Below are 27762 nucleotides of genomic sequence, written 5' to 3'. Positions count from 1 at the left end.
TGCCGGGTGGATCCCAGTCGGGCGCATGCGGGAGTCTGTCTGACTGTCTCTCCCTGTTTCCAGCTTCAGAAAAATGCAAAAAAAACAAAAACAAAAAAAACAAAAAACCTAACAGTTCATATTCTTGACGGATTGGGAGTTTAGTATTTTGAATATACCTCCACATGTACAGGGATTTTTAAACAGCTGTATGGAGTATAGCCGACATTCAGTTAACTGCCATATTAAAATTGGACAGTTCCACAAGTTTTGATCTGTTTACCTGCAAAACCATCATCACCATTATCAGGAGAGTGGACGTGTCTGCGCTGACAGAAGTTCCCTTCTCCTCTGAAGTCCTGTCCAGTCTCCTTTTGCTCTGCACCCTGACTTCACAGTACCCCTTCTTTGCTTTCTGTGGTTGTGGGTTGGTTCACGTGTTCTGGTTTTATCAATGAAGACACATAGCAGTGCACTCCTTACTGGGGGCATCCTCTCTGTCATTTATTATGAAACTGATTCAGATCAATGCGCACATGAGTAAGGTTGTCCCCCCTTTTCTGCTGAGTGGTATTCTATTATAAGGATATACCACACGGTATTTATCTCTTCATCTGTTGTAGACATTTGGGTTATTTCTGGTTTTCTCATCTACCCACTTGTATGCTAAGCTGTCTTTCATAGTTTCTGTCTCTTTGTCTATGATGCATTTTTGTTTACTGCCTCAGCTTGGCACATAACCTTGCATGTGGGAGGTTGAACCATATGGAGTTGTCAATATTTGACCATTTTGACCTATAAAAATGGCAGTTTTATATAATTTGACAAAAAAGTATTTACTAAGTATTTTTAATGAATATTACCTTTTATGTTTAAGGGTTTTACATATTAAATTCAACTATGTAAAAAATTCTGTGTAATAATATTTGAATACTAAGTGACATACTATATTAGTAGTTATTAGGTCTGTTTGGTAAATTCTATATTTTCCTCTCTTTTTCTGTATTTCTCTGCCTCATAAATATGCTATGTAATAAGCATGTATTACTTTTACAATAGAAAATAGAAATCCTTTTCATAAAAGGAAAAACCTGTACTAACTTTTTTCTAGTTTGTATCATTTATTTAAAAATTATTATTTTCTTTGCAAAGGGAAGACCCACGGACTGTGGTAGTAAACATGGTTCTGGAGCCGGTCAGATTCTCCTGCCCAGTCCCGTGACCTGTGGCAGCTGTCTAGCTGTCTGAGCCCCCTCGGCCCTACGTGGGGGGGGTGGCTCCCTTCTGCACTGAGAGCTCCTCGTTCCGGGCAGAGTCTGCCGTGTGCCTTGCCTTCCTGTTTTCCAGCCCCAGTCCCGCCTTTGCTTAAAGGCAACATAAGTCTGACCTCACTTGTCCCTTGAGTGATTTTGTAACTATACCACTTATTTTGTGTTTTTTCTTAAAAAAATTTTTAATGACAGCAAAATATGTAAAGTAGCATTTATTTTTATAAATAACAGTTTAAAGTTGTATACAGAATTTGCCTTTCTAATTGTGATATTAATGACCTTTTTCATTTGCTTTCTTGTCTGAAGAATATCAAAGAATATTCCAACAACTAAAGATGTGGAGCCACTGCTCGAAATCGATGGAGATATAAGAAATTTTGAAGTGTTTTTATCTTCAAGGACTCCAGTTCTTGTGGCTCGAGATGTAAAAACATTTTTACCGTGCACTGTAAACCTGGACCCCAAACTGCGGGAAATTATTGCAGGTGGGTATTAGTAGGAAATCTAATATTTTTTCTCTAGTTCTCAAAACTTTTAAACTTAGCTATATAAGTTTCTCCAGCTCCATGAAAAATGAAGGAATAGTGAACCAAGCACCACCTGGCAGGGTGACAGGGCACCTCACGGCAGGGTGACAGGGCACCACCTGGCAAGGTGATAGAGCATCTCACAGGAGGGTGACAGGGCACTGCACAGCAGGGTTACCCAGCACCACACAACTGGGTTACCGGGCACTGCACGGGGGGTTACAGGGCACCACAGGGCAGGGTTACCGGGCACCGCACGGCAGGGTTAGCGGGCACTACACTCAAGGGTTAATGATGAGGTTCTTGACATCCTTTTGGGAATGTTAAGAAAATGTTACTTGTTAAACTCACTTTATTATGTTTCCCAAATCACACATCTGAATTCTTGCTTTGGAATTAGATTCCCTTTAACATGTCTCCACTGTAAGGTATCAGCCCATTGTAATTTTTCTGTCACCAGTCTTCTGTTCTTCATAGGGATCTTTACCCAGAGAAGTAAGGAGATCTTTATATCACTTTCTAAATTTTAACTTCAGTTTGTGGGCTGGAACTTGTGGGCAGTGGCCTGCAGTGTGGGGGATACTGAAGTCGTTCTGAGGCACGACCGTGTCTGTTTGCACACCCTCCCCCCCCCCCCACTGAAGCCCACTGTCCTGTGTGGTGCTGGCACTGTGACCGCCTTTGGGTATGCGGGGATCCTGATGAGAGGGCCTGGAACGCCGGCCCCTTGTCAGCTGCCTAGCAGGCTGACGTTGGGCTGTTCAGAGGGGATGAATCACGTGCGTGCCAGCACACTGGCTCAGCTACGTGCTCATCAGCAGTAGACACGTGTGAGTTACTGGTAGTTGCTAACGCTATGAAGTGTAAGACTTGTTGGAGTAGCACAGATATTCTTGAAAAGTGAGAGGAAAATGTACAGTTCTGGGAACAAGAGAAGAACCGGATGTTGGTGGCCTTTGGAAAGGTGGAAGAAGTTTTCACACAGAGTAGTCGGACCCTCCCACTGGACAATGGGTGGGCAGGAGCCCCGTCTCCTTCCTTAATCCAGCTGCAGTCCCGGCAGGAAGGTCACTCCTGTTTCTGTCTGGGGACTGAAGGAGGAGGTGGTGATTGGGCTCATCACTAACGTCCTGTTTTCTTCCACCCTCTGGGGGAATCATTTCATCTCCAGACGTTCGTGCGGCCAGGGACCAGATCAGTATCGGAGGGCTGGCCTACCCCCCACTCCCTCTGCACGAGGCGCCCCCGCGCCCGCCATCGGGGTACAGCCAGGCCCCATCTGTCTGCTCCTCCTCCGCCTCCTTCAACGGGCCGTTCGCGGGCAGCGTGGTGTCCCCACAGCCACACAGCAGCTACTACAGCGGCCTGACAGGGCCCCAGCACCCATTCTACAACCGGGTAAGGGCGGGGTGCATCCGGGGCAGCGCAGTGCCCTGCTTATGGGCTCTGTTAATGTTTCCAAACTGTGATCTAGCTTTAACATAAGGAAAAAGTGAAGTTTGAATTTAATATGTACGGATTGTAAAGATAAAAGAATTTTGAATTCTAGTGGGTTCTAGAGTCAGACAAGTGTGACGGTTAGCGCTGCTTCTGCACATTATTGCCATGAGACAGCCCCGCAGAGCTGGTAGCGGCTGCTTTAGAGGAGCTGTGTGACTAGCTTTTGATTTTTAAAAGTTTTGTTAATTTTGTATAATAATTTGTATTGGCATTTAAAACAGAAACAAACATAAATTTCTGCAGTTGAAATTTACATAAACCTATATTTAGTATGGATTATAGATTTTAAATGTAAGATAATAATGGAAAATACTGCCTGTAGGACTCAGGTGTTGTTGCCGAATACTAGCCCATTTCTGGAGTCTTATTTTGTTATCTTCAGTCATGTGTCATTGTGGACTTAGGATCAGTATGATAGTTTTCTACTTGACAAGATGATAGCATAGCTAATTATCATGGTGTCTGGACCCTGGCAAGTTTAGTGGGCCCAGGCTATCCTCACAGTAACGATTTTAACACTAGTGTTTCCATAGGAAAATGGAGCGTGGACCCTAGTATTAGATTTTCTGGAACTAACTCTGTTCCAGTGCAATTTCTTATGTTTGTTGCCTCTCCCTTTAGTCTAATTCGAGAAAACAGAGGGGCTAGTATTCTAGAAGCCAAGTGCATGCCTACATCAAGTTCCCGTCAGCTAGGAAGAAGGAAGAAAGAGAAGTGTAGAACAAATATGGCAAAGAAGGACTTCCGGAATTTAAATTGTATTTTTGGTTTCTGAAAAGTATTGGCCATATGAGGAACTCCCTAGGTCCTGTTCCCAGAGGCCCTGGGGATGTCAGGCCTTCCTTGTCCCCGGTCAGAGAGCCCGAGAGCAGTAGCACCTCCTACTGTAGTCTGTCCCCGGGTGCTGAGATGGCGAGGGGGGCAGTGTGAGGGGCAGGTGTTGTTTTCCAGCCTTAAATTTGGCTGTAATTTTATTTAAGGTGGCTCCATTGCTCATGAGATGACAGTTGAACCTTTGAGACCATATAGTTTGTTTTCTAAAATGATCAGACATCTAGGCTGAGACCTTGTGTTCACTAATTTTACATGAATAACAGTCATGTGATATTCTAATAACATTTTGTTATTTTTAGAACATTTGACATTTTCTCATGTTTTGGGCCTAGTTATTTTTTGATCTAGTTATTTGAGGTTTTAGTCTGAAAGTAGAAGCAGAATAGTTTTCCTAAAACGGCAGGAGCAGAAGAGGTGTGGGTTCAGTGTGATGAAGCTTGGGGAATTTTAATCTTTGTGTTTAGCCCATATGATCTGCCAGCTCCTCTTAACAGGAAGCTTGTTAAAAATTAATGCTATAGTTACAAATCTCACCCTCACTATGCCTTCCCCATTTTGAAATATGCTTGCTTATTTAGGAGATAGGGTAACTCTAGGCACTCAGGGTAACAAATACTCCTGGAGTCCATACCAGGTGGGGTATTTTCATATAACAGAGATTTTTAAAATTTTATTTAAGGCTGATCTTTTTTTGGTAAACAATAGTTTTCTATTAAAATTTCATTCTGCTTTTTTTAAAAAAAGATTGTTAGTTAATTTTTATAAATCACTTAGAACCTGACCCATGGTAATAATTCATAAAATTGTTAAATATAAAGAAAAACTCTTGTGTCAAATTATAATGAGTAAAACTCTGGTTGCTTTATTTAAAAAAAATGCTCTTAGTAAATCAACAATATAAACGTTTAAATGATACATCAGGTTTGGGTTTGCTATCTTACAGAACACAAGGAAGGCTTTTCTCTTTTGTTTTGTCACTTGCATTAAAATCTGGAGTTGTATTAATTGGTTAGTTTCATTTGATAAATCTCATTACACTTTGATTTCTGTAATTGTTTATCCCGTTCTTCTGTTACGTGTTTTTCCATAGCCATTCTTTGCCCCATACCTTTACACGCCAAGGTGTTACCCTGGCGGTTCCCAACATCTCATCTCACGCCCATCAGTAAAACCGAATTTGCCCAGAGATCAAAGCAATGGCCTAGTAAGTATAAAAAAGGGTAACTAAAGTATTAACCTAATAAGAAACATCTTAGAACATTAGAGTTTGGTTATATCCTTATTTGTGATAAAACAGTACAACTTATTTTATAAATAGTTTTAAGAAACATAAGCTATTATTAACATAAAATGTATTTTGTTTTCTTTCTGTTAAATTTCTATGGAAGGAAATGACTAGCAGCCATCGCTGATAGATGTTAGGTTGTTTACAACCAGTGTTTCTGGCTCCTAATGTAGTGCTTGCTACCAGACTTCTAACACTAAACCTTTATATCTGCTCAGCTCTAATATCTTTTTAAAGGACATGCATATATGGTACCTGTGTATATGTTAGCCCTAGTAGATAAAAATTAGTTGCTATATGGAAAGAAAACTTTAAACTAATGGCAGAAATTAAATAGGATAAGGAAATTATTCAAATATACTATTGAATCTAATCCAAAACAAAATGCTTTTGTGCCTAACATGTTAGTTTTACCTGATGATAAAGTTAAGTAATTTTTAAAAAAGAAGTCCCTGTTAATAGATCTTTATAAATTAAGAGGCAAAAGATATAGGACTTAACCTTCTATGTAAATTTTAAAATGTTGTCATGAAGGGAAACTAACCCTCCAGGTTTCCATGTCTTATGTCATCTTGTTAACGTCATGTTCATCCGCCATCCCGGTTCGGCCGCCCTCACCTTTCTCCCACACTCTCGTTTTGTGTTGTTAGGAGGTTATCGAGGAGGACGCTGCTGAGGGGCTCCCTTCACCCACAGCCTCCTCACGGGTAACGGTAGTCGTGTGTGGAACGCCAGCGTGTTGTGCTTCGTGGCAGTGACAACTGTCTGCTTGCGGTGCCCCCGTGCCTAACCCCGCCGCTGTGGTGTGACGGCAGCTAGTGCAGAGTAGCTGACTACTAATCACATGTCTGTGGATTAGTCCAGATGCCAGGGTTGACCCTTTACTTCTTCCTGCTCTTCCCCTTTTTCAATGACAGGGGCTGGGTTTTAAATTGTCCCGTGAGGAAGGAATTTGCAGCAGCTACAAGGAACATTGGACTGGCGGTTAGCCTGGAGCTGTCTTCACTGCTGCCTGGTTTTCTCAGGCCTGCATTTAGTACTCCATGTGCAGAATATCTGATTATCTCCCAGTCACCCTGGACTACAGAGACATTATGAACCAGATAGCCAGATGATGTAGACCAGAATGGGATCTTGAGTGACTCATTCTTAGTCTAGGTGTCCAGTTAGTGTAACTGTAGTAAATGCAGTACTACTTTTCTTAACTGTGTATTTATTAAAATAGAATTTTCAGATAAACACAGCAAGTTCAACATGTGAAGGGAATTATTGAAATCCCCCGTTCCCCCCAACACCTTAAAGTGGGTTTAAAAGACAAGCGGACAAACTTGTATAGGAAGATACTTTGTGTATTTATTATTAAAGCCAGACTTTATACTTAATAAGAAATACATTTAATGTGATGACCCTTAAGATTGTCATTTATACAATGTGGAATTGAAGAGCCCAGTTGTATTTTGGTTCTGATTTGTTTACAGAATGTTATTATGTGCATGTCAGCATGGTCACTTTTATCCAAAGCTGTGCTGAGCTGTGGTGTACAGTTGGAATTAATATGATAAAATACCATATCCTGAGTTTACCCATAATGTTTTAATTTAACACATGCATCTGGATAGACAATAATTTTTTAACTTTAGTTTTGAGTTAATGTTAGAGAGAGAAAGAACCATTTTGGTATTTTTTTTGAAGGGTTGATGATTCTTTTGAAATCATTAACATTTTTAGCTGACGCCTTTGAGCATCTTCAATTATCCACAAATGATAGACACAATAAACCACAATAATTCCATTTGGGTGTTAGAGGAATCTTTAATCCATGGATCCTTACCTCTATATGCAAGGTACAGAGAGCCTTTAATACCTAGGTTCATGCATGCGATGCAGTTCTCTGAGCTAAACTCCTCAGCAGACTTTGGATGAAAATCAGACACTGAAGAATTTGGTATCCCAGTGACACAGACATGCTGAAGCTATTCCTGTGCTTAAGAATATGAACAGACACTTGTAGTTACAAGGTGTTTTGCAGTGTCTTTTCAGGGCCCAGTGGGGAGCATTTGGCCAATTTTGAAATGAGTTTTGGGAAAGGGGAAGTAATGCAGTTCTTGAGATGTGTTTAAAAGTCCAATAACAAAAAGTGAAGATGTTCCAAATAGTTAGTGCCTTTGTTTAGTAAAATAACCAGCTATTTTCTGTTATGTTTATATGAAAAGATAATTTTGTGATCTGCTTAGTGAATAATAGATACTTACTGAGCTTAATTAACAATGATAGTAGCCTGTAAAATTTGTTTTGTAGAAGACTAGAAAAAGTAGACCCCTACTTCAAAGCCAACTCAAAGCAGTGGTGGAAATGTGGAGAAGTGTCTGTATATGGGGACACTGTCTGGGGTCTTGGTAGCTGGACCGACACAATGTAGTCACTATAGATGTTACAGAGTCTTTGGCCCGTGTGGCTCTCCAGTCCTGCAGTAGAAAACTACAAGACTACAGACCAGGTCCATCTCTGCTCATTCATCTGTCCCTTAATGGAACACTTGTCATGATGACAAGAGCTGCTTATGGATGAGTCAGGAGCTACATAAACATTTTTGATAAATTGTTACTGCACAGAATAATGAGTTAAAAAAAAACCACCAACAAAGCCACGCCATAGTTAACCAACTATAGCCTTTTCAATATAGGTGGTTTCATCTTTTTTTACCCTGAGGAATTTCTGATAAACCTTTATAAAGTAGGTCCTTATGAAAATAATTGGGTTTTCTCATATTAAGGAACTTGTAATGATGGTGTCTTGTGAAGGCCCGCCAAGGACTTATAGGTAAATTATAGGTATGTCCAAGTGCTTCACAAAGACAAAGATATAAAATACTAGTCTATGCTAACTTTTCTCCTGTAATTTTATAATAAAGAAAATATATGCCAAATCTTATAAAAACTGGAAAAAAATATTATGGGACCCAAGATACACTCCCCAGAATATTAGAGCTGGAAAGGACCTGAGTTCAAACCTTTAAAGCAGAGAAGCCTTTTTGAGAAATGAAATTTTAATCGGAACCTCAGTGTGTAAAACCAGTGAAGAAAGCACGCTGGTCCCTACTGTGGACTTGCCTTTGCTCTGGAGGATGCTCTGAGAACCCGGTGCCCAGGGTCTGGTCCTGCTCCCCAGTGACCTTCCCAGACTCAGAGCAGTACGAGGAGCGCGCCAGGTGGGGAAGGAGAACCCGCGTGGCCCATGCCGCGGGGCCTGCCGCCTTCTTTGCTGCTGCCACACTGGATGTGACTTAGTCGCGGGTGTGGTCTTTCACACTAACTGGACCCTACTGGTTAGCTCTTTTTTGGATGGCCACTTGACTTCTCTGATGCTCAGCTGCCTCATCGGGAAAAGCAGACCTGCCCCAGGTCTGCTTTCAGGGTTTCTCAGCACCAGCTTGCTTGTAGAACCCAATAATTATGATTACCGCCCCAAAGGCCACACTTTTTACATGAAGCTTTCAAGACCCAGAAACTAAAACTATTTATCGTGTTTAAAAACCTTTGTCTCGGTAAAAGTAGTCCAGGCAGTTTAGGTGAACCCAGCCTTTTATCTGCTGATGCTTTTCTGGCCTAAAAGGTGTCAGTCGGCTTGTTTTCTTAGAATTTAGGACTTCTTGGTTATTTCTATGCTCCAAATACTTGAAGACGTGGCATTCTTTCCAGGGGAGTTGTGCTCGGTGTTTTCTTTCAGTCAGTTCTGACAGGGAAGTAGTGGCATGCAGGTCATTCTGTGACCGCGACCGGGAGGACCCACGTGGCAGCCTGTCCCAGCCTCAGGGCTGCGGTATTTCAGAGAGCTGCTTTTATGAATACTGTAGTCTGTTTTTACTTAAGGGGACGCCTCTTGTGGTGGTGACCATTTCAGTGAGAAGCACCTTTTCAGTGGAAGCCAGGAGAGGGTGGTTCTTGGCTCTTTCATCAGCTTCCCTGGCTTGGCAGCGCAGACCGCGGAGGCCTGTCCATGGCTTGCAGGCTCTGTGGACGCGGTGACTGTCCACCGGGCATTGTTCTGGCAGGTGCGGCAGAGAACAGAACTGAGGAAATCCTGCCATAGCCGAGCTTACAGATGGGAAGGCTGCCAGGGACAGTGACCAGCACCACTAGATCCGTCTTTCTCTGCCTCCCCTGCTGGGTTGATGCAATACCTTTAGACAGCCTCCTTTAGCTCACTTTGATAGCCATTGAAAAAGGCATGAGGGGTAGCTGTAAAGACCTTCAGGATAGCAGAGGCAGTGTGACAACAGTGTCCCGACCTACAGGGTGCCATTACTGTTACTATTAGAGACTGATGAATGCTACTGGGTCAATAAAGGTATTAAAAATGAAGGTCCAGGCCCTGGCCGGTTGGCTCAGCGGTAGAGCGTCGGCCTAGCGTGCGGAGGACCCGGGTTCGATTCCCGGCCAGGGCACACAGGAGAAGCGCCCATTTGCTTCTCCACCCCTCCGCCGCGCTTTCCTCTCTGTCTCTCTCTTCCCCTCCCGCAGCCGAGGCTCCATTGGAGCAAAGATGGCCCGGGCGCTGGGGATGGCTCTGTGGCCTCTGCCCCAGGCGCTAGAGTGACTCTGGTCGCAACATGGCGACGCCCAGGATGGGCAGAGCATCGCCCCCTGGTGGGCAGAGCGTCGCCCCTGGTGGGCGTGCCGGGTGGATCCCAGTCGGGCGCATGCGGGAGTCTGTCTGACTGTCTCTCCCTGTTTCCAGCTTCAGAAAAAAAAAAAAAAAAAAATGAAGGTCCACCTGACCAGGCGGTGGTTCAGTGGATAGAGCGTCAGACTGGGATGCAGAGGACCCAGGTTCGAGGCCCCGAGGTTGCCAGCTTGAGCATGGGCTCATCTGGTTTGAGCAAAATCACCAGCTTGGACCCAAGGTCGCTGGCTCAAGCAAGGGGTTACTCGGTCTGCTGTAGCCCTACAGTCAAGGCACATATGAGAAAGCAATCAGTGAACAACTAAGGTGTCACAATGAAAAACTAAAGATTGATGCTTCTCATCTCTCTCTGTTCCTGTCTGTCTGTCCCTATCTATCCCTCTCTCTGACTTGCTCTCTGTCTCTGTAAAAAAAAAAAATGAAGGTCCTGATTTTCATTAAATGATCCAATCAGTGCAGCGACCAAGTAAACAGTAAAGAAAGATGGGGCTCACCTATAGGAAGTTTTTATTTCCACCATTGGCTTAGAACTTGTAACCCCTTTTCCAGCGACTTTATGTCCCAATCACATTGTTTCTCATTGTTCAGGAGCAGACATGGGCAAGAAGGGTGTGACCGCTGTGGGTAAGGCCTGGGCCGGGCGGCTCCGTTCTGCTGGGGCCGACAGCCTCCCTGCGAGCTCTCTGTGAGACCTCTCAGGAGGCGCACTCTAAAGTGTCCTAAAAGTGTGCTTTTATTTCTCTGTTCCAGCTGGCGAAAGAATTGACTTAGTTTTTCCTTAGTAATACAGCAAACAGTTGTATTCACTTCCAACTGGAAAGTCCTTTTGCCAGACTTCAGTTGATGAAAACTTGTTTCTAAATAACTAATAAACCACAACTAAACTGAGATCTTTTCACACAGATATGATATTGTTGAAATCCTAGATTATAGTTAAAGGGTAAAAAAATAACAAAATCACATTCATTTCAGTTGTTTTAATACTTTTGTTTTTTAAAACATTGCCCTTATAATGTGGTGTTAAGCCTCACCTGTCAACTTGGACCTAATTATTATTTCTTATATATTCAAACAGTAAGTTAAATTTTCCATAACAATAGCTTTCTTTTGTGTTTTGGATCATTTGTGGTAAATTTTATTTTCCTTAATGCTCCTTTTTTGATATGTTATTTTTCAGTCTCCGTAGGTGTGCCTCCTTATAGTGAGGTTGATCCCTAGACTGGAAGGAGTGGCTTCTGGGCGGGGCTGGGGTAAGGAATACAAGAAGTAAGCCGCTGACCCAGCGCAGCATGGCCTGCACAGCCGTGACTCGATTCTGAGTTAGTGCTTGGCTGTCTCTAGATTATTTAAACTATTTTAAGACTATTTACCATCATCAACCTAATAGGTACAAAAAAACAATTAATGGCAATGTGTCTGCTTTGAGAATTTTTAAAAGTCTCCGTCACTAGAACAGTTTAGGTTATCATGGTAGGCAGGTACTTTTCCTCATTACAGTTATGATTTCTTTAGCTGCAAAGCTCTTAAGGTCTTTCTTTTCAAATGGTATTTTTAGTGCCTATATATGTGCCTCAATCTAATGAAACAAACCTAAATTTGAAAAGTATGTTTTTGAACATTAACTATAGTGTAGCTAGAGAATATTTCATTTTATAAGGTGATCATGTGAGTTCCAGGTATTTAGACCTTATCAAATTAGTCTGCAATGAAGCGTGGAACTTTTTAGTCAGAATATTTAACGATTAACCTTATTTAAACTTGTATGAGGTAGGATTGACTTTTTCATAACAAATTTGATTTACCTGGTTTTCTGAATGTATGACCGATGATGTATTCTTCCAGTAAAATAGAAAGTTTGAGGGTGCAGTTTTAAAGTGACCGAGCACGTGTAGTGAACTTAACCCGCTGTGAGCGTGTGGCAGCTCCTTGCTCTGCATTGCTGTGGGGGTGGCTTTGCTCAAAGCCGCAGAAAAGACCAATGCTGCCTGTGTTTATTATGTGTGTCTGTGCTTGGCGTTTACTTTACGCTTGTAGCCTTCATTCTGTTTTGTTTCTTCCGTAAAGCTGTGTGACTTTGGGTTTAACAACCAGAGACAGGTACAGAAACTCTCCGTGGAAACTCCCCTCCCTTCCTCCACAGTTAAAGGCAGCCATTGACTCCTTCCTGCTGGGCTGCATGTGCACATGCTCACTCCCGTGCCTGGGGTGGGCTGTGTCCGAGGTTTCTGCCTGGGCTGTGTGTGCACATGCTCACTCCAGCACCTTAGGTACACTGTCCGAGGCTTCCGCCTCTGCATGGCGCTCACTGCCGGCCAATCAGCTGAGCTTACTTCATAAATTTACCAAAGGTGCTGTTTCTGGTTCTAATCTATTTACAATATAGTATTACACTGTTACCTCAAGGTAACTTTCATCTGTTTTGTTAGTTTTACTTTGGCCTGGAGAAATTTGGATTTTGTATGCATTTTGAAGTTTGTTTTAACAATTCAAACAAACTGACATCTTCTGCATTCAATTTTTGTTAGAAATTTTTTTTTAAATGTAAAGTGTTATCAGTTCTTGACTAGTAGCAGATAATTATCAAGGAAGAATGCATGATAAACTTGAAGGTATTACCACTCTATGCAAAGTAGTATTAGTTTTCTATTATGTATTTATCTCTTGAATTGTTGCATATGCTTTTTCCTGACCACTTTCGTACTCTTTCTCCTTTCTTTTATGAGATATCTATCCAAAAATCATTTTCATTAGTAAGAGTCATTTAGTACCAAAATAATTTTATTATATATAATTTTTTTTAAACTGGCAGGAGATAACCTTTTCTCCTTTATTCAATGAAGCATATTGTAACATTTTAACTTATCGGCAAGTTACAAATAATTGAGTCAGACTATAGCTTTGATGATTACAGACTCATGTCTGTGTATGTATCTTTTCTTATAAAGCTTCTGAAAGTCATTTGGGGATAATACATGTTTTTTACATTATCCCTGATGAGAGAGGAAATATATTTTAAAATGCTTGATAAAATGGAAGTTTTAAAGGAGATCACGAAAGTTAAATTATGTGGTGTTTTGCTTTAAAGGAAAAGACTCTATTGCCGAGTCTCAGGTTCTCCATGGAACGGAGACACTAACATTTTATTTCCTGGCTGAAAGAGCTCCCCTGCTCCATGGCTGTATACCTGTCCTGAGCACCATCAGAAATGGAGTATTTTGTGACTAAAAAAATTACTTTAAAATAATTTCAGACATAAAGAAAAGGTACAAAAATAGTATTCTCTTAATATTAATATCTTTCATAACTATAGTATATTTTTTAAGAGCAGAAGTTAAAATTGGTGTAACACTGTAACTAAACTACAGATTTTATTTGAATTTCACCGGTTTTTCCCTAATGCTCTTTCTGTGGTCCAGGACCCAATTCAGTTGTATTTTGTTATTTATCTGTAGACGTCTGTAATCTGTGACAATTCCTCAGTCTTTCCTAGTCTTTCATGACCTTCATTAATTAATTAACACTTTTTAAGGGTACTGGTCAGTTATTTTGTGGACTGTTCTTCTATATGGCTTTAGCAGCATTTCCTCATGAATAGATGGCGTTTATACATCTTTGGCAAGAGAACCAGAGGAGTGACGCTGTTCCCTTCCTGGTTTATCATGTTAGAGGGTCCATGACAGCCCCAAGTCTTCCCAGTGCTGATGCTAGACTTGATCATTTGGTTAGGGTGGCATCTGCTAGCTCTCAACATAGGAGAGTTCTATTTTTTTGTCGTAATGAATAAATACCTTGGGGGAGGTAATTTGAAACTCTGCAGACATCCTGTTTCTACTTGTACTTTTGCCATTTATTTTAGTCTGTGTTGACGCAGCTTGTGTACAGCCGCTGTTACCGTGGAGTGTTCCTCATGCTGACTTTGTTTCCCTTTTCTACATTATTAATTGAAATTCTGTAAGGAAAAGCTGTCTCTTCTTTCTTATTCATTTATTTATTCAATTATTTATTTCAGTATGGACTCCTGGATATTTGTTTTATTCTGTGAGTTATAATTCAGTTCAGTCACTTTTTATTTTGGTGATAAAACTGTTCATTTGTGATTTTTGAACCAAGAAAATGTAAACAAGTATAACTATAGATAGGAGACAGATTGAGAAATAAAAATGCTTCAAAGATTATTTACGGCCCTGGCCTGGCTGCTCAGTGGGTAAAGGATCATCCCAGCACACCGAGGTCACAGGTTCGATCCCCGGTCAGGGCACGTACAAGAGCTGATCAATGAGCTCATAGCTAAATGGAGCAACTAGGTGGAGTGGCGAGTTGATGCTTCTCTCTTTCTCTCTCCCTCTCTTTCTCCCTTCACCCCCATTTCAAATCAATGGAAAGAAGTTTTTTAAAGACATAATTTAAAAGAAATACTATTAGGCAATAAAAAGAGTGAAGTGTTGACACATGTTAGAACACAGACAACCCTTGAAGACACTACAGTAGGTGAAGAAGCTAGTTATGGAAGGTCACGTGTTATGTGGTTCTGTGTGTATGAAGTCCCAGAACAGGCCAATCTGTAGGGACAGAAAGAAGGCTGGTGGCTGCCGGGCTGGCAGTGGGTTCTGGGAGAGGTGGAGGATGCCTGTGACTGCTAACGCAGCAGGCTTTCTCTTCAGGGATATGAGAATGTTCTAAAATTTATTGTGGGAATGGTTTCACAATTATGTAAACACACCAAAAATGATTGAATTGTATGGTGTGTTAATTAGATCTCCATAAAGCTGTTCAAAAAGAAAGAAAAGATAAAAATAATTATGATAATTAAAAATTCATAGAAGGAGGTAACATCAACATCACAGTAAAGTGAGAAGACCTCTTTGCCTCACTTCTTAAAGTGACAAGTCAGACAACTGTAATCCAGCAAAGGACCCTCTGCTCAGCACACCGACAGCCTAAAGAGAACCGCTGTGGGTGCGCTGCCGGTGGCTGTGTCGGGGGAGCTGTGGGGAGGACAGGGTTGTGCAGGTGCTATCTGATGTCCACTGCCCTGTCTGCCTTGGTAGTGGAGGGGGAGCTGGGCTGCAGTCCCCACCGGGCAGCCAGGGTGGGAGGGGCAGAAGCAGAACTCCTGCCTGGACAGCCGGTCCCCATTGCAGCTAAGCCCTGTGATGGGCAGGACTCCACAGCAGTGCGGGACTATGTGCCAGTGACCAGACTAGCAAGGAGGCAGAGCCCAACGCTCGCCCACAGCCTCCCCTTGCTCACTCCGTGCCACCGTCCTGGTGGAGCCCAGTACAGACAGAACCTGGCAGAGGCAGCAGAGGCCCTTGGGCAGCCCAGCATGGCAGGTAGCCACTGGGTACAAAGAGGCAGCACTGGGAACTCTCAGGCTTGGCACCCCACAACCTGCCACACTCCACCCGGCAGGTGGTGTCCTGAGACCAAGGCAGCCTGGATACAGAGGGGACGCCTGCCACCTCGGGAGGATATGGACACTGTACATGACTCCACTGAGATTCCAGAGGTTCCAGTTGTGCAGGTAAGCGGAAGCAGAAACTTGTGCTATGGCACCATCTACTGGGAAACGAAAGATAACTTCTCACCAATCAGCCGAATTGTTAAAAGCGGAACCTACAAGATGAGTGTTCACTACTTGAAATGCTCAGGCGGAGAGACAATTCACCAAGGTCCACAAAGATGACAGGCAGCTCAGAAAGAAGATGAAAAGTCTCCAGAACCAATCACAAAGACACTGAAGACTGTGATTTAAATGACAGAGAATTTAAGCTTGCAGTTATGAAAAGACTCAGTGAGATACAAGAAAACTCAGGCAGTGCTTTGCAGAGGAGATTAAAACTACAGAAAGGAGTCAGAGTGGCCCTGGAGCTGAAGAACTCAGTAGCCAAGATGAAGAATGCACTAGAAAGCGCTGGAACCAGAGCAGGCCAGAGGGAGGGGTGAATTAGCAAGCTGGAGGGTAGAATCCAGATGTGGTGCAGGTGGAAGAGGAGAGAACTACTAGTTTAAGTGGAGAGCTCTACACTGTCTGACTGACTCCACTGGAAAGAGCAACATGGGGGAAATGGGCACACCAGAAGGAGATGGGAACAGAGTCTACTCACAGAAATAACCGAGGAAAACTTTTCAAACCGATGGGAAGAGCTGGACACTCCAATTCAAGGAGCTAACAGAATGCCTGATTATCTCAGTGCAAGACGACCTTGTCCATGATACATTGTATTAAAACTATACTTAAAAAGGTGAAGGGATTAAGCAATATATATATGAGATACATATACAAGGACAAGAGTAGGGTGATATCCAGAGAGAAAGAGGGTGGGAGGAGGTGGAAGAGAGAAAGGGGTGGGGTGAGGGGAGGTGGAAGAGAGTAAGGGGGTGGGGGGTGGGGGTGGAAGAGAGAAAGGGGGTGGGGGGTAGAAGTGGGCAAAGGGGATAAATGGGGTTGGAAAGAGACTGGACTTTGGGTGGTGGGTGGGTGCACAAGGCACTGTGCAGATGATGTCTTAATGAGTTGTACACTTGAAACCTGTATGGTTTTATTAACCAATGTCACCCCAATAAGTTCAATAAAAAAGTCAATGACAAAGACAGAGTTCCCAAGGCAATCAGGGCTGGCGGTGGGGAAGGGGAGATTGAACCCTACAGAGGAAACCCTATTATATTATCAGATTTCTCAGCAGAAACCTTACAAGCCAGGAGAGAATGGAATGAAATATTCATAATATTGAAAGAGGAGCCACCGGCCAAAAAGAATACATTATCATACATTATGATCAAGTGATGTTCATTCCAAGGCACAAGGATGGTTCACATGCAAATCAATCTGTGATACACCCCATTAATGAAAATAAAAGCTAAAAATCATGGTTTTATCAATATAGATGCAACATCCACATATGATTAAAACAGTCAATAAAATGAGTTAGAAGAAAAATACTGCCACATAATAAAGGCCATATATGACAAACTCTCAGCTAATACCATAGTCAATGGTGAAAAACTGGAAGATTTTCCTCTAATACTAGGAACTAGACAAGAATGCTCACTCTAGGCACTCTTATTCAACACAGTACTGGAGTCCTGGCCAGAGCAGAGATTAGGTAATTCACACTGAATATTGGCTATATGCATCCAGGCTGAAAATGGAACTCTGTATGGAGATATGAAGACTAAATTACTGAAATCCTAGTGTTTTTCTGTTAGTATTTTTGAAGCAGTTTAACCCCAAACTATATAATATATGGCATACTTTAAATTTATATTAATTAAAAAGAAACTGAATAAACGTGTTTGATACAATGTAATTCTTCAAGTCATTGATACCCAAACTTTTATGGACCTGTTTCATACTTGTCAACTTGGCTAAGACTCCCTGACTCTTAGGAAATAGCTACCTCAACTGTCCTATTCCCTAGCTGTACTTGTATTTGTATATAATATAGAGATATGCTGTGTATATATTTATCAGTTCATAGAATAATATGTTATGCTTTTATGTGACAAATGTTTAACAACTGACTGAATAATGTTTAATGTTAGGTACTTTTGGCTGTGTTATAGTCTGCTTTTGTTCTGGTAATGATGAGAGGCAGTAGAAAATATAAATTTACATATCCTTGAGGATAGGATAAATTTTATTATTTTAAGATTAGATTGGATGGTAAACAGGAGAGATCTTACCTTCTGTACTGGTTGGGTTGTCATCTTTTTATTGCGGTTATTTCTATAAACTTGAAAAATAGAGCAGAGAAAATAAGTTGTAAGGCCTGATATGTTAGGGTTCTGGTCCACATTTGCCACTAACTAGCTATTTATTCTGGAACCTTGAAGTCAAAACCTAGCCCCTTTAGATCTCAGTGTCCATCTCTGTAATCGAGGAGATTCTTATGTAATTGACCACAGGCAAATATTTCTCAGGGTGTCACCATCGTCACAAAAGGTTAGAATTATTTATTATTGCCACTTTTCTGTTAAAGGAGACCAAATTCTAATGGCTTTTATTTACTTTCACATGTGTTAAGTAATCCTGTTGTTTTATATTAACATGGTTATTGTATGAACTCTTAAGGGGCAGTTTTAGATCCCTCTGAAACTCAGCTGTTGGAGATTATTGAGCTAGTTAGTCTGTAGAGCTTGTTAAGGCTATTTCGGTACTTTTTCAGTTACTTCATGGGTTTACCTCATGTATTTTTATATCTAGGCAATAGTTATTTTCCCTACGTTGCTCTTCTTTTAAAAAAGCCTGGCCTTTGCACCCTTCTCTCTGGAGGTTAGGTGGTGAACATTTAGGCAGTTAGCTTCGGCTTTGCTCATGGAATGTTCTATTTTCTTAAAAAGTGTTTTCAATCAGGCTGTATCTATCATAAATCCTCTTTTTAAGGTGTAACTGTAGCTAAACCTATTATTCCCTGATGATATCTCCCCTTTCTACACACATTTGTTGTTTGTCCTGTAGTTGAAACTTTATTGTTAATCAGGGCACTTCATTGTGTAACTTCAGGAGTTTTTTGGTCACATGACCGCATCTGTCTGACATTGTGTGCTGTTCATACGTGCGTTTTTCTTCGGCTGTCCTAGGGGCCCTGCCCAGCCTCAGGAACAGTACCGCTGAACTCCATGAACGTGGACGCAGTGTGTGAGAAACTGAAGCAGATCGAAGGGCTGGAGCAGAGCATGCTGCCGCAGTACTGTGCCACCATCAAGAAGGTGGGTGCGCCGCTGACCTGGTGGGCCGGGCGGTGAGCACACCTGCTGACCTGGTGGGCGGGTGGTGAGTGCACCTGCTGACTGGATGGACTGGGCGGTGGGTGGGTGAGCACACCTATTGACTTCGTGGATGGGGCGGTGAGTGCACCTGCTGACCTGGTGGGCGGGGCTGGCTGCACCTATTGACTCCGTGGGCGGGGCAGTGGGCCGGGCGGTGAGTGCACCTGCTGACTCCGTGGGCAGGGCAGGGCAGGGGCAGCGGGTAGGGCGGGGTCTGGGGCTCAGCTCCTCCCAGGGTTTTCTGCTGAAAAGGCAGCTCTCTGGGAGGGGGGAAACATGCTTTTTACTGTTGTGTATCCGGAATTGCCCTGCTAGTCCTGAGTTTATAAGCAGAGAAGAAAGTAGCTGTATTGCAATGTTACTTTAAAAATGACCTGGTGCCTGACCAGGCGGTGGCGCAGTGGATAGAGAGTTGGACTGGGATGCGGAGGACCCAAGGTCGCTGGTTTGAGCAAGGGGTTACTTGGTCTGCTGAAGGCCTTCGGTCAAGGCACATATGAGAAAGCAATCAATGAACAACTAAGGTGTCACAATGCACAACGACAAACTGATGGTTAATGCTTCTCATCTCTCCGTTCCTGTCTGTCTGTCCCTGTCTATCCCTCTCTCTGACTCTTTCTCTGTCTCTGTAAAAAAAAAAACCACAAAACAAAACAAACAAACTAACAAAAAAATGACCTGGTATGAGTAGAAATGCCTTCATTCAAAGTACAAAGGTCTGAGGGGTTTCACATTTAGATAAACAATTGCTCCTGTATCTAATATGCAGGATTACACACTTGAAGGCCTTTCACATTACATTTTCTTTAATTGTAATAGTTGTGGCTTAACAATTATCAAAGTAAACCACAATTGCTTCATTTCTCCCAAATTCTCTTTTCTGTCTTATGAACTTAACGGTCATGTCCCATTTGAGGGAGCTTCATGCGTTTGGGTTGGAAGGCTAACACGTGGGAGGAGGTTTATTTTTCCCTAGACCTTATTCTTCAATCCCAGTAGCTACTGAGCTCCATGAGCTCAGAGCGATGCTGGGGTTCCCAGGAAGGCTCCTCATGTTCAAGGCTGACTGAGTGCCTATTAGAAGAGTTATTTCCACTCACTCACACGTGTCTATCAGAGCACAGTGACATGGAACATTGATAATAAGCCCCAAATGTTTGCACACTTGAAAGAATGCCTCCTAAAAGAACTGTGAGCATATGCGAGTACCATTCTAGTCATCTCGACCTCTGCTGAGTCATAAAGGGCCGGGCATGTTTGTTTCCTTGCATATCTGGTCAGGCTAACCCGTGTCTGCAGAAGCGCAGGCCTTCCTGGGCTGCCAGCCTGACTCTGGGCAGCTGGTTCATGTCAGGACAGAGGGAGGTCCCGGCGGGAATCTTGGAGGGAGTTTTGTTTCCCTCTGACGTGGTGTCCTGCCCACTCTGCTCTTAGCCCCAGACCCTGACTCTGAAGCACATCCCGTGGCACCTGGCTCCTCATGGCTGTGGATGCCAAGTCCTTCTGCAGCTGGGCTCGGGCAGGGCCTGTTCCACATACACTTCCCTTCCAAATGAACTTGGAAACTGACGTCTGTCAGTTCTAAACACAGGCATTCCATAATTTACCACAACTCATAAAGTCAGGTTTTGTATTTTGAAAATCAGTAAGCTATCTATTATTAATAAGGAAGATTTCATGATTTCTTATTTGGGGAAACTAGAATTACAGAGACCTAATAATGATGTGGTTATTATTTGTGAACTTAATGGACTGGGAAATTAGTGGATGGACATCGTTTATGGCTGAGGTTATCCACTATAACCAGTACATACAACCAAATCCAGCTTCCTGCATTTGGAACTTGGTCAGGGCCCTACACGCTGACAGACATCTCTGTCCCCTCCCAGCAGCTGGTGTCCATGTTTATACTGTACAAGATTAGAGTGGAAAACTAACAGTCTGCTATTGTCCGTGGCAGGGCAGTTGTTTTGGGAATAGTTGGGGAAGTGGCTGTTGGGCTGGTCCCCATAGAGTGATTTGTTTTACTTGAGTACTGAAGACATTTGGGAAACAAGGAATGAGTTATGGTGTTCAGATTCAGCATGTCTGTTATATTGTTAAATAGGATAACCTTTTAGGTCAATATTTTCTAGTCTCGAATGAATTTCTTAATACTACATATATAAATGTACCTTTAAGTCACTAGTAAGTCAGAATATGTCACGTTTTCTCTGCCTTTTATTTGTTTTTATTTTTATCCAGGCAAACATAAACGGCCGTGTGTTAGCTCAGTGTAACATTGATGAACTGAAGAAAGAAATGAATATGAATTTTGGAGACTGGCATCTTTTTAGAAGCACAGTAAGATGTTCTATATTTGCAACATTGTATATAACAAATGCCAGTAAATCTTGGTCTTAACAGTTATATTTCTTTATTCTTAGAAAGTGTGTAAAAACTGCATTTTACACTTCTGCCCAACCCTTGTGTGTTCTGTTTGACAATACCCACAGCAGTACGTAACTACCTTGGCCTTCTGGGCATTTCACTGGGAAATTTGAGAAAGAGGCTCCTGCTTATTCCTCATGCTGTCCTCTACAGACTTTCCTCACCTGCCTCTGGCCAGGCTCCTCTAAGCCTCTGGGCCTTGACCTTGGAGTCTGTCCTTGTCAGGCCTGCGTCGCCCAGTTACAGCAAGGACCATGTCGAGTCAGTTTAGAAACCCCCACGCAACGTCTTGGCACCTTTGGTATCAGGTCACACTCCTCATTGCCTACCACCCTCAGGTGACGTCTGGGCACCCTGGTCTGCCTTCAGCAAGAATCTCCCCCAACCCCTGATGTTTCCTCTTGGCTCTGCCCACCCACGCCCCACCCTGCTCCTGCTGTCAGCGCCCACCTGTCCCTGTCGCTTTGGGAGCTGAGCGGTTCCACCCCGAGTCTCTGTCCCCCCTGCAGTTGTTCCTGATTAAGATCTGCTCTCCCTGAGTTTGCTCCTGCCCGGCTCTGGCTTTCAGGACACACCCCAGTGGTGTTTTTGTTCTTAAATTTTACACTGAAATAATAGCATCATGGTAAATTAGAGTATAATAGACACATGATTATTGCCACTCCTTCTTTTAGTATTAAAATGCAAGATAAGCAGGTACAATACAGATCCACCTATAGGAAGGATGCTTTCTTATTCCCATTAGAACCTTGTAATGTTTTATTTGAAAAATAATTCTAAAGCTTATAACATGTGACTTGTGAATGTGGGTAGAAATGATACTTTTTCTCTGTGAAGGTGCTAGAGATGAGAACCGCGGAGAGCCAGGCGGTCCCTGAAGACCCGCGTCTGCTCGCAGAGAGTGGCCTGGGCCCCGTGGCGCCGGCCGAGCCAGCCCGGCGGCCCTCGCACTCAGAGCTGCCGCATACTGAGCTCTCTGGGCAGGCCCCCTACACGCTCAACTTCAGCTTTGAGGAGCTCAACACGCTTGGCCTCGATGAAGGTGCCCCGCGCCACAGCAATCTCAGCTGGCAGGTATTTATTAAAGTCGCTTTTCATGTTGCTAGAGAACGCGGGCAGTGTGGAATGTGCCATGGCCATGCTGGTGCGCTGGACTCGTCGTTATGAGCTACGTCCCGAGCACGAGTGACCTAGTGGATCGCTCTCGGTTCCTCAGAGCCGCAGAGAGAGGACAGGGCTCCTCTAGAGTGGGTCAGAGCGGCGGGGACAGTGATGCCGGGGCCAGGCGGAGACAGCAGTCAGGGCTGGGCCGCCCTAGTGTGGGGCAGGGAAGTCGAGTTGTCCTGCTGTTTCCTGTAAATTCAGTAGTCTTTGGTTAACACACATCTTTTCTAGAAAACTTGCCGCGTAGCATCCCTGGAGCCCCACCGTGTGGCTTTTCAGTGCACATGTCTACACTCTGAGTCCCCGCCTCCTTTTCTTATCTGATGTAGATGTGCGAGTGCTTTCTCTGCCTGTTCTTAGAGGAGGGGGTGGGGGGGTCAGGAGCAAAATCAAAGTGAGAGACTGTGAAAAAGTGTAAGGGGAGAAGGGGAAGAAGGACAGACTAGGGAGGACAGTGGGACAGGCGAGGGAGAGAGAGGAGGAGGTAGCTACAGAGAAACACATAATAACAGAAGCCCCAGGGGACAAGCCGTGCTGGGTGGGTGGTCAGTTTGGTAGTAAGAGTGTTTTTTCTGCTATTACCTTTTTCTACATACTACCTACCTTACTTCCTTAAGTTGGAAAAGCATTATATTGTTGGGTGCGCCCTAAGATGAAAACAAACTTCCTTTGTCTCACAACGCCCACTCTGCCCTCTCCCTGCTTTACAGCAGGGTTCCTTCCTTCCCTGGTTCTGGTGGATGTGTCCCTGCTCTTCCGCGCTTGCTGTTTCCGCTACGACCTGGAAACCCACAGCCTTTCCACTAACGTCGCAGTTCTCAAACTTGTTCTAAAAAAGAAATCTTAGAATCCTTTTACACTCTTAAAAATTATTGAAGGCCCTAAAGAACTTTTGTTCATGTAAGTTTTGTCTGTCAGTGTTTACTGTATTAGAAATAAAAATGGAGAAACTTAAAAATATTTATTTCAAAATAAATCCATTATAGGTTAACATTTTTAGTAAAAATGACAGTATTTTGCAAAACAAAATGTAGTGAAAGTGATGTTGTGTTGCCAGTCTCTTTAATGGCTGACCTCACAGTACACAGCTGGATGCCCCCATCTGCTTCGCAATGAGCTCTTGTGATGGAGAGTGCATGACATCCTCACATAGCCTGGAAAGGGACACTGCGTCGGAAAGCGGAGGAGATGCTGTTGGCAGTCCAGCGGTCATGGGGCCTTTGCGAGGGGCTGGCCTGGTCTCCCGTAGGGGGGGACTCTGCTGCCTGTCATTGTCTCAGCCTCTGTCTTGTCCCTGCAGCATCCTCACCTTGTTTCCTTGTCCTACCGCTGTGTCCTGGTCTGGACTTTCTCATTTATTAGCTTTTTGGGGATCAGAAGCAATTCTAATCCTAAAACTTCTTGCTGGGAATCAGTCCTTCAAGAATATTTCATTTCTCTGTTGACTGAGACCTCTCAGCCTTGTGGCTTCTGTCTCTGTCGTCCGACCCTGCAGTCTCTCTTCTGTAGCCTCCATTCACCGCTCCTTTTCAGTTCTCTCTCTCTCTCTCTCTCTCTCCTTGAGTACATTTAGTTACTCTGAATTGAAATCTGACTGTAATGTTATGTCCTACAACCTGAGAAAGGTTCTTTTTAACATACATTGAAGATGTATTTTGTTTTTGAGATACAGCTTAACTCGAATCATTTTTCTTTTTTCTAAGGGGAATGTTTACATTCTTATTAATGAAAGTGACTTTTTCCTTAAATAAAAGTTAAAAGTTTGAAGTTATAAAAACAAGTGCTGAGATGGCTTGTTAGAACAACCTTTAATTATACTTTTAAATATTAAACTAATTTTATTAAAATGTTAATATAAATAGTAAAAGTAGTCCCTAGTTCACAGCTTTTGTTAAACTGTTACACAAAGAATTTGGCATGTTGAGGACTAAAAATTCTCAGTGTACGTCTGCGTACAGGGTGGGCAAAAGTGGGTTTGCAGCTGTATGTGAAACACAGAGTTTGTTCTTGTATTATTTATTTATTATTGTATTATTTTCTATACAAACAACTGCAAACCTCCTTTTCCCTGCCCTGTATTTCCTGAGCCGACGTGTATTATGCCTTTTATTTTTGCTTACCTAGTTCTTAAATTATTTTTCTTCCTGTCTTCACAGTCACAGACTCGCAGAACCCCAAGTCTTTCGAGTCTCAATTCCCAGGATTCCAGTATTGAAATCTCAAAGCTCACTGACAAGGTGCAGGCTGAGTACCGAGACGCCTATAGGGAGTACATTGCCCAGATGTCACAGTTAGAGGGGGGCCCGGGCTGCACCACCATCAGTGGCCGGTCCTCCCCGCACAGCACATATTACACAGGTCAGAGTTCTTCCGGGGGCTCCATTCACTCTGGTCTGGAGCCAGAAAGAGGGAAGGAGAGCGAGCCAAAGCCTGACGATGGAAGGAAGTCATTCTTAATGAAGAGGGGGGATGTCCTGGATTACTCGTCCTCAGGGGTTTCCACCAATGAGGCGTCGCCCCTAGACCCCATCACGGAGGAGGATGAGAAGTCCGACCAGTCTGGCAGTAAGCTCCTGCTGGGCAGGAGGTCCTCGGAGAGGCCGAGCCTCTTCCAGACAGACCTGAAACTCAAGGGCGGCGGGCTGCGCTATCAGAAGCTCCCCAGCGACGAGGACGAGTCCGGGACAGAGGAGTCGGACAACACGCCGCTGCTCAGAGATGACAAGGACAGGAGAGCCGAAGGCAAGGCGGAGCGGGCAGCCCGGTCCCCCGAGCATAGCGCTGAGCCCCTCAGGACCTTCATCAAAGCCAAGGAGTACCTGTCTGACGCCCTCCTGGACAAGAAGGACTCATCGGACTCAGGCGTGCGCTCCAGCGAGAGCTCCCCCAGCCACTCCCTGCACAATGATGCAGCGGCCGACGCCCGGCTGGGGCTGGAGCGGGCCAACCTCATCGAGCTGGAGGAGGGTGTGCCGCACAGCCTGAGTGGCCTGCCGGACCCAGGCCTGGCGCGCATGTCCATCTGCTCTGAGGACAAGAAGAGCCCGTCCGAGTGCAGCCTGGTGGCCAGCAGCCCTGAGGAGAGCTGGCCTGGCTGCCAGAGGGCCTACAACCTAAACCGGACCCCCAGCACTGTGACCCTGAACAACAACAGTGCTCCTGCCAACAGAGCCAACCAGCACCTTGACGACAGGGAGAGCACCCAGGAGCCAGCCCCGGTCACCCTGAGGCCTGCCTCCAGTTCCAACCCGGCCGCTGTGCACAACGAAAACCTGAAGAGCGGGGCACACAAGCGGGGCCCACGCCCCAGTTACACGCGGCTCTCCAAGGACTCCTCGGAGCTGCTGGCGGTCACCTCGGACAGCACCGGCTTTGGGGAGGAAAGAGAAAGCATCCTGTAAGGGCCGGCGGCATGGAGCAGGGTGCTATGTCCTTGGGACAGAGCTGCCCGGGTTCTGTGTGGTTCCACCCATGCAGGCGGTCTTCCTGCATTTCGTGCACAGCTGAGTGGGGACAGCAGGCCTTTGGTGAGAGAGACGTATGCTGGAGCATCCGACAGGCTGGTTGGTTCACCACCTCTGTGGTCTTTGTAAACTCACCATTATACCTTTCATTGGCACGTATCCCATATACATTTTTGAGACAAGATCTGAGTATAAAAGTAGGTTAGATATTTGATTAAATGTAAAGGCTTTAATTTGCCAAAGAAAATTAATAGCTTGAGATCCCTCTGGAGACCATTCACTCAGCAAGTACTTGAGGCGCACTGTGGTTGGGCCAGGGCCGGTGTTGCTCTTAGCGGGTAACAGGTAGGAACTGGCAGATTATGGGGTAGCCCAGAGACTCAGAGGAAATTTAGAGCCAGCGTTCTATATTATAGTCAAATGGCTCATCAAGGGTTTTAAAATTTTAAGTAGGAAATACAGGATAAAAGAGGGCTTTAAAAATTGATAAGAAAGTGAGTCAGAAGTTTCTAAAGGAGAGCCCCAGTAGCTGGGCCATTACAAGCTGCAGGTAGAGGGGGTGGGGCCCACCACCTCCCCATGACCTGGATGCTTTCTTCTCTCTAGTCCCAGAGCGGGCTTCGGACGCCACCTACTGGCCTGAGGACCCCCTGCACCCCCTTCTGCTCCATGATTCCTGTAAATCATGTTTGTGAGCCTTGTAGGGAGAGGGAAAAACGATTTCTTTCTTTCTCTGGAGAGTCAGGGAAGGCATGGGTAATAATAGGCACTAATATTTATGAGGCACTAATAAATATTTATGGAACGAGAAAATGAGGAAATAATTACATCGAGAAAGTCAGTGACAAATTAGTTAAAACTAAATCTTTGCCTTCCACACCTGGGCTGAGTCTATCAACTTCATGTATTCATCTACGTCAGCATGTTAATTCCAGGGGAGGATCATGCAAAGAGAACCACTTTTTAGAAAAGTTTAGAAGCATAAAGCAAGAGTGAAAAGAGGGCATAGCTGGTGTGACTTCATTTACTGCTGGCAGAGTTAAGAGTAGTCTGTGGGTTAGGAATGTGCCGTCATCATGTGTTAAGATTTCTAATTTATGTAGAATTCTGGCAGTATATCATCAGATAAGATTGTAGATGGTGAGATTGTAGATGTGTGATTACCTAAGTTAGTGTTACGTTCGTGACGATTTTCACGTAATGGATTTTTATTAACATGCTGAGTAAATTATTACTTGATCAGTCACTGCACTGCATAGTTGCTGTCTTGGGCTTCATTGGCTTGACGTTTGAGTGTGATCTCACATTTTCATAAAGTGTTTATTTTGCATGATCTTAACAAATGTTTTAACCAATTTTAAAAAGACAAGATGTTACTGATATTATATAGTGAAATGTTAACATTTTAGTATTTATAGTGTTTATCAGTTTGTAATGTTGTATAATTAGTAATTATTTCAGAGGCAGTATTTTGTTCCTTTTCAGGTGAGTAGATGCAGCCTAATGTCACTGTAGTGTATTCATGCTGTTTGTGAAGTTAAATACAATCGTATTAAGTATACAAATAGATTTAGAAAAAAATAAAAAAATTGCATGCTATTTTGACTCATGAATATTTATTTACAACAGTGGTAATGATTCACATTTTGATTAAAAATAAAAAAGTAATTTGTTTTTTCATATGGCTAAAGCTTGTTAACGGTGGTCAGGGTCACACTCAGCCCACGTCGCCGTTCCATGGCTGGCGGAGGTGGTCTGAGTGCCTCTGGCCACTGAGCGTGCTGGGCGCTTGGTCCCAGGGACCAAGCGGCTGGGGGGAGCGCGGGTGCCCTGTGGCGCTACCACCATTGAGT

General features: G+C 43.7%; 1 protein-coding gene across 6 annotated transcripts in view; it reads left to right on the top strand.

Annotated features, from left to right (window-relative positions):
• Positions 1-27508, top strand: part of KIDINS220 (kinase D interacting substrate 220) — a 108367-nt gene extending 80859 nt beyond the window's left edge. For 2 of the 6 annotated variants that reach the window (XM_066237241.1, XM_066237240.1), the window contains exons 23-30: positions 1557-1735; positions 2949-3175; positions 5202-5315; positions 6047-6103; positions 18663-18791; positions 21096-21194; positions 22119-22355; positions 24602-27508. In XM_066237241.1, the coding sequence (XP_066093338.1) occupies positions 1557-1735; positions 2949-3175; positions 5202-5315; positions 6047-6103; positions 18663-18791; positions 21096-21194; positions 22119-22355; positions 24602-25846 (2287 nt within the window). In that variant the 3' untranslated portion in view covers positions 25847-27508. The remainder of the gene's footprint in view (positions 1-1556; positions 1736-2948; positions 3176-5201; positions 5316-6046; positions 6104-18662; positions 18792-21095; positions 21195-22118; positions 22356-24601) is intronic. The other 4 variants (XM_066237243.1, XM_066237242.1, XM_066237245.1 and 1 more) reach the window with 2 other exon arrangements.
• The last annotated feature ends 254 nt before the right edge of the window (positions 27509-27762 follow it).

Source organism: Saccopteryx bilineata, chromosome 6, assembly GCF_036850765.1.
Source record: "Saccopteryx bilineata isolate mSacBil1 chromosome 6, mSacBil1_pri_phased_curated, whole genome shotgun sequence".
NCBI lineage: Eukaryota > Metazoa > Chordata > Mammalia > Chiroptera > Emballonuridae > Saccopteryx > Saccopteryx bilineata.
This window is presented reverse-complemented; position numbering and strand designations above follow the sequence as displayed.